At 35.1% G+C, this 7,649-nt stretch overlaps 1 protein-coding gene across 1 annotated transcript; it reads left to right on the plus strand.

The window, feature by feature from the left end:
- The first annotated feature begins 1,114 nt into the window (after positions 1-1,114).
- Positions 1,115-1,588, plus strand: LOC107874430 (UPF0329 protein ECU05_1680/ECU11_0050-like). The gene has a single exon (XM_016721216.1). The coding sequence runs from the start codon at positions 1,115-1,117 to the stop codon at positions 1,586-1,588; it is 474 nt and encodes a 157-aa protein (XP_016576702.1).
- The last annotated feature ends 6,061 nt before the right edge of the window (positions 1,589-7,649 follow it).

The following is a 7,649-nucleotide window of genomic DNA, read 5'->3' on the forward strand; positions in this document are numbered from 1 at the left end:
TAAAAGGCCAATATTTAAAATAAAAAAGATCATCACTATCGGGCTCAACAAATATCCTAAAATGGAGCAAAAATTCCAAGACAACGACTTGAGATGGACCGCGAAAAGAGGAAGCTCATTTTTTCTTACACTAGCTAGGGAGTTCGATATGAACTATTAGGATTGATTGGAAAACATGTGTAAACAAGGGGAGAAATTAGCAGATCAGCCCTTGTTGGATAGAGTTCCAGTACGGGGTATAATGGTGGATCTCTTAGAAATGACAATCAACTGATTTCTTCATGGCCTTGAATTCACTCCTCAAGCCACGTCACCTACTTTCTATACTTGGTTTAAGAATCGTGAAAATCAATAATATTGGTTAGTGACCCTCATAGCTAAAGAAAAACCTGAATGGCTGACCAACCCTAATGAGAGGATTTTTAAGGATTTCCTAACTTAAGAGGCAAAGTTCTGGTAGGGTGTGGTGCGCACCCATTTGATGCCTACTAAGGGAGATAATATCCTTGGAGATGATAGACTAATTTTTATTGCAAGTGTTTTGGATAAACTCAAGTTGCACTTCGGGGAGATAATTGTTAAGGAGATGAAAATTTGAGTCTCAAGGCTCGATAAGGCATATCCTTTCACTTGTCTAATTACAAGGTTATGTAAGGAATCCTATGTACCTGAGGTTGTGGGGTTAGATGAAGAACTACTTGCCAAGAAGACCCACAATCCCATTCGATATGATTAAAATCAGCTGAGACTAACACTTGACAGAGGAGCAGAGGTTGAAACAGAACCACCAGTTATAGGTACCAACTCAACACCTAATGTAGCGATGCAGGATTCTGAGGCTAAAACACCGACCTCCTCAGCAATAGAAGATTCAATGCCTAAAAATAAAACAAATCCTTCAGCTTCTATGTCTACCAAAGTATTTTTCTTCAACCCTATGAATTTTAGGAGTGTGGCAAACCAAGCCAAGTGGTGCGAGGCTCAACTGCAACTCTTTGCCAAGAAATTTACCTCTATAGTAGACAAGAGGATTAAGGTAGCACTGGAGCCCTTCTGAGCCTTGCTCGGTTAAATTGATGAATTAGAAAATCATTTTAATACATGGGTTAGAGAAATGTCAGGCTTAGACCTTGCAAAATTTAGAGAAGCCCTGGACAAGGTAAAGACGGATGTTGGAGTATTACAGAAACACCAACTTATGGTGTTGGAAGATCCAGTGGATGATGAGTCTAAAGGTGAAATCCCATTGCTTGATCTTACTGAGGAACCAGTGAAGAAAAAGAAGAAAAAGGGTGAGAAAAAGGGAAAGGGTAAGAAAGAAAGGCCTAATAGTGATGAAGAAAGAAAAAAAGAGAAGAGGGCAAGAAAAAAGGCTGAAAAAAAGGAGAGGAAGAAGGCAATGATTGAGTCCTTAATTGATAATAAGAAATCTGAGGCAGCCATCCGAGCGAGAGTCGTAGGTGCCTCAATGAGTTGGCCCTCAACAACCGCTGGTCAAGATAGATTAGAAAGAAGGGAGACTCCTAATGTAGAAAAGGCAGCTGAGGATGTAGCAACAGGGTCAGGGACCCATGATTTCTGTGCTTAATCTGCTCTAGGTATACCCTAAACCTTAGTTAATTTTTTCTTCAATTTTAAGTTGAAGGTGTAGAGTGAGTTGTTGTTGTAACATTTTATAGTTGACTAGGAAAAATACAAGTACCTGAGGCAGTTAACATGGTTTTGTTATTTTGTGAACACCTCTAAAGTGGTCTAATTCTTTAATTGTGTGATTTGCATCAAATTGTGACCACTGTTCATCTTTCTATAGTATTAGTTCTAGTAACTTGATAACCATTGCTAAACAATTGCATGAACCGGATAAGTAGTAAATTGTGATATAGTTGTGTGCCACGTGTGTGTGAGATTTTACTTAGTTCCCTTTGTATGTAGGATTCAGAACTTGCCTGGTTAGTCTTACCTAGGTTAAAGGATAGGGGTTAGGAAAGGATCATAGGGGGTTTTTATATTAGTTACTTTAGACTAAATGACCTTCCCTATATGCATAATATCCCTTGATCACTATTTTGAGCCTGAATAGCCTATTTCTTCTAATGATACCTATCACCGTTCCATTGTTATATCATAATAAACCTATTTTGGCCCTGTTTCTCCTTGGACACTGTACACCTTAACTTAGGAAAATAGCCTCAGTTGAGGGTGGCTATCATATGGGTATGTGATGTAAAATGAGTATGAAGAAAGGTAGAGTAAAAGAAAAGAATAAAAATCTGGGTGTGGTGGAAAAGAGTAATAAAGGAAAAGTTGTGAAAAAAAATAAGTGGTTATAGAAAAGAACTTCACCCATCCTGAATAAGTGTGATCAAGAAAAGAAAAGAGTAGAAAAAGGTAAATGATTGAGACCCCAAAATTTAGTGTAGTGTCAAGGAGGCTTAGTCACTTTAAATATCATCGAGTATCATAGTAGCCCCTAGCCTACATTACAAGCCAAAGAGAAGATCTATAGAGATCCTAGTTGATCTTTCTGAAGATCTTGGTAATGAAAATTAGGGCAATTCTATGGTATTCGATATATGTTGATTGGAATATCATTTTGAGAGTGAGTGTCTTGTGATTGTCCACATGGTTACATATGTGGTGTCTAATATAAGTGTAATGGGACTTCTTTGTAGTGAGGGCACACTGTTTATGTTACTAGTTGCTAACTTATTTGGATAGTTTAAGCTTGATACATGCATGGTTGTTGTTTCTTATATGATGCCATATCTTTATTACTGTGTGTCACGTTGTTACTCTTCAATAACATAGATAGTAGTTTGTAAATTGATTTACCTTAGAGATGGTGAAGATGTTTCGAGTTAATATGGATGGTTGACTGCTGAATGTACTTTGTATTCTCTTGGTTGTTTTTTAGTTTCTTGAGGACAAGCAATTATTTTAAGTTAAAGGTGTTAATGTGTGAGTATATGCTAACACATTTGAGACTTTTAACTGAGAATAATTTCAAATTCATAAGCAACTTTTGTTGTTTTTGATTGTTTTGTCTTTGATTTTATAGTGGAAGTCAAGAGGTAAGAGAACCAATAATGAAGGAAGTAAAAGAATTGAAAATTGAAGCAAATAGAAGAAAAGTGTGGCTGACAATATTCCAGATAATTCTTCAGCACTCTGATAGGTTATTCGTTTCATCATCAACCTTAAATAGAGAATGGGATTCAATTGGAAGAAGTAATGATGATATGTGATAATCCGTCACCCTAGTGATAAGCCGTTAGGGTTGTTGTCAGCCTTAGACAGAACATGGGAGCTGAGGTGGAGAAGTGATAACATTGTTTGATTTATCGTCACAGTTTTGATAAGCCATCAGGATTCACCATCGGCCTTAAGCTGAAATTTTCAAAATAAAAGAGTAGTTGACAATATCCGTGATAAGTCGTCAGCCTCCTGATAAGGCGTCACGCAAGTCATCACCTAATCTGAGAAGAACACTGAACTCTGTGATTTTGTTTCCATAATTAGGCTGAAGTATTGAAAGCATAGTTTAGGGTTTTCTACGAAGGATTCGGAACCTATTTTGGAATAGACATAATTTGTTATTTTCTCTATAGTTTCTTGGCTTGAACAAAACAATTAAGTTTGAAGAGATTATCATCAATATTTTGAGATTTTTACTTTGATCTAATCTGAGAAACACTCGTTGCTATTCATCTTGCTGTAACTTTATCTTTCAAATTATTCGTTCAACTTGTTGTATCTATTATTATATTATGAGTGGTTAAATCCCTTTAACCCGATTTATGGGATCTATGGGTTAGGTCTTGGTAAGTTGCTAATTGTTCACAATTATAAAGGTAATAGGACTCCTTGATAATTTCGAGGTTTTAATTATTGTCTATTGATTGCAAACGATACATAGCACCTGCTTTTATTTGCTTAAGATTAGAAATCAACTATTGTAAGAAGTGAATTATTTATAGGGACTTGGAAGCTACCAGCCTTCCATTTAATAATTGATTCTGTAGCAAGGTTAATTAACCTGAGGTGAAGTCTAGTCAGTGAATATAAATTCCCTAAGTTTGAGAGCATTAGGTAATTAAAGCTTCAGTAGGTCGAGAGACATTTAGGCATAACTTCAATAAAGACAATCTGATGTTCCTACCTATCTTGAGAATTTTGAATCACTATTAGCATCTGTCAAGTACCAAAAAATCCATAGTGAACATAATTCTGGTTTTCCATAAACTCTTCATTTCAAACGCTAAAACTAAAGTGACCAACAATTATTTTCTAAATTCTCATAACCCCTAATTTACCAAAAACTACTAACTATCAGTTGATTAACTCACATACAACTTAGATTCACACCATAGTCCCTATAGGATTCGACACCAACCTCGTTGGCTTATATATTAACAATGATCACTTATATTCTCACATAAGAGGTATAGTTTGAGCGTTATCAGTTGCGCTAGGTTGTGTGTTGATGCAGAACAGTAGAGTGATAGCTTATTCCTTCTGGCAACTAAAGGATCATGAAAAGAACTACTCAACCCATGATTTAGAGTTAGCTTTTATGGTGTTTGCACTGAAGATTTGGGGTACTACCTTTATGGTGTGCATGTTGATGTTTTCACTGACCACGAAATTCTTTAGTATGTATTTTATCAAAGGGAGCTAAATCTTTGTCTAAGAAGGTGGTTAGAGTTATTAAAAGCTTATGACATGAATGTGGTTTATCATTCGGGTAAGGATAACATAGTGGCAGACATACTGAGTAGGCTGTCTATGGGTAGTGTGTCTTGTATGAAAGAGGAATAACAGGAGTTTTCCAAGGAAGTGCATAGATTGGCCCATTTAAGAATATGTTTGCTTGACGTGGTAGATGAGAAAGTAGTGTACAGAATGGTTCAAAATCATCTCTGGTAGTGGAAGTAAAAGAGAAGAAGTGTAGGATCCCATGCTTAGTCAAATATTGGAAACAGTCCACCAGCAAAAGGTCAAGGTTTTCTCCCAAGGGGGAGATGCTGTACTTTTCTATCAAGGTAGGCTTTCTGTTTGTAGTGTAGATAGGTTAAGGGAAAGTATACTAGCTAATTCTTATGGTTTGATCTATTTTTTTCATCTTTATGCTACTATAATGTACTGTAATTTGTGAGAGATTTATTGGTGGAATGGTATTTAGAGAGACATAGTTGAGTTTGTAGCCAGGTGTTCACACTGCTGACTAGTTAAGGTTGAACACTAGAGATCGGATGGTATGCTATAGGATATTAGTATCCCTAATTAGAAGTGGAGAGTAGTGAATATGGATTTCATCATAGGGTTGCCTCATACAAGACGTCATCATGATTCAATTTGGGTCACAGTCAACCAAATGATTAAATCATCTTATTTCTTTCATGTTAAGACTTTATATATGAAGGAATATTATGAAAATCTATATATTAGAAAGTTATTAACGATTCATGGGATACCTTTATGCATCATATCAGATCGAGGCACACAATTTACTTCACAGTTTTGGCAATTATTTCAAAAAGACCTTAGCACAAAGGTTAAGATTAGTACTACTTTTCATCAGCAGACTAATGTTCCTACTGAACGCACCACTTAGACATTGGAAGACATATGTAGAGCGTGTGTCTTAAACTTTGAATAATATTGGGATGATCATCTACCTTTGATCGAGTTTCCTTATAATAATAGTTACCATACTAGCATTTAGATAAATCCATTGGAAATTTTCTATGAACAAAGGATGCAGATCACCTCTAGGGTGGTTTGAGATTTGTAAAGTGAAATTTATTGGGCTATATTCTGTACTTGAAGCTATGGAAAAGGTTCAATTGATTCATGAAATATTAAAGACTGCTTAGAGTCATTAAAAATCATATGCAGAAATACAAAGGAACGAGCTCAAATTTGAAGTGGATAATTGGGTTTTCTTGAATGTGTCGCCTATGAAAGTAATAATGATATTTGGAAAGAATGGAAAACTTATTCCCTAATTTGTTCATCCGTATGAGATAGTGAGTTTTGTAGGAGAGTGTGCTTACGAATTGGACCTTCTGCCAGAGTTAGTTGTGGTTAACTTATTGTTCCCTATTTCAATTCATAAAAAGTGCATGGGAGATCCGTCCTTAGTAGTTCCCGTATAGAGTACTGCGGTCAAAGATAAGTTTTCATATGAGAAGACTCCTATCGAGGTACTTGATAGGTAGGTTCGAAGGTTAAGGATTAAAGATGTCGTGTCATTGAAATTTATTTGGAGGAACGAATTGATTAAAAGGTTCACTTGAAAATCCAAAGCAGACATGATGACTAAGTATCCTCATTTCTTTTATTTCAATTTAGTTCCTACCTAAGGTAAAGTGTTAATTCCAAAAAATTCTTTCTCTTTAAGGTGGTTTGATTATTCTTATTTATAGTACCTTATGTTGTGAGTAATTAAATCCCTGTTGTAGTTATATGTTTGGTTGTAAATTTAGTGTGGGTGTGTTAACTCTTTTTGTACATCTAAATCCTAGATAAATCTCACTCGAGTATGAATATTTCCATGGGAGAGATAATGTAATACCTCATATTTTTAAAGTCATGATATAACATATGACTTATCTTCTCGAGTTGTATAGACTCCTGCCAAGTCCAGAGATGGAGGTCGTAGCCAAAGCAGTGTAGGAAGCTAGAGTTCTGTTCAAGTTACGACTCAATCCTAAGAGTTGTCACTAGTTGTTATGAGTCCTATAAGTAAAGTAGTAAGATTTGCAGTATAGGTCATCTGTCCAAGTTATGAGAGAATGATACAACTCGTATGAAGATGTGAAGAGTGGTAAGATACTATTCTTATGTTAACTAGAGTGTTCTATCTTTTTCACTTCTAAGGTTATGAGTCACTTGGATAACTTGAAACCACATCTTATGAGTCATAAGATGACTCATGACGAATGGTAGTGAAATTTCAATAAGATCAGTTAAGTGGAGTTTTGGTCTTTTCTCCTCTTAAAACTTCCAACCCATGACTTATAACCCAAAAGAAGTAGTATTTTCCTCTACCTTTAGTAGAACAACAATGCTCCTTCTCCTCCATCTTCAAGAACACCAAGATTAGGGTTTATCTTATCAAGTCATCTCTCAAATCTCAAAGTTTAAGTCCTCTTCACAAGTCAAGCAATTCCAAGTATGTGGGTTTTTGAACAAGGATATTCTTTCATCCTTGTACCAAAAAACTTAATCTTTAAAGTTGAATTTACAAGTTTTTAATTAGGGTTCATGTTGAAGTTCTCATCTTTTGAATTGTAACATTATCATATGATTGAAAGATTTAAGTGCATAAAAGTTTCCCCCTATTCTGGTTTTGAATTGCAAGATGGATATTATGATTTAAATTACATTAGTTTGACTTGAATTTTAATGAAAGTTTTCTATGTAAGTGTTGAACTTGATATTTGGTTCTAAGCTCCATGAAAGATAGTATGAATTTCAAGGCATAAGTATAAGAATTGATTTTACAAGTAACCTAAGATCGAAGATTTAGTTAAATGTATTACAGTATGAATAAAGTTCCATTTGATAATTTTATATAAGAAAAGATATGAAATCAAAAAGTGTTATTCTAAGGTATAATGTAATCTCATAGATGAAAATAAGAA

This window comes from Capsicum annuum, chromosome 6 (genome assembly GCF_002878395.1).
Source record: "Capsicum annuum cultivar UCD-10X-F1 chromosome 6, UCD10Xv1.1, whole genome shotgun sequence".
Taxonomy (NCBI): Eukaryota; Viridiplantae; Streptophyta; class Magnoliopsida; order Solanales; family Solanaceae; genus Capsicum; species Capsicum annuum.

Excerpts from the sequence above, each read along its gene's own strand:
- LOC107874430 (XM_016721216.1), top strand. The coding sequence starts at position 1,115 with ATGTCAGGCTTAGACCTTGCAAAATTTAGAGAAGCCCTGGACAAGGTA.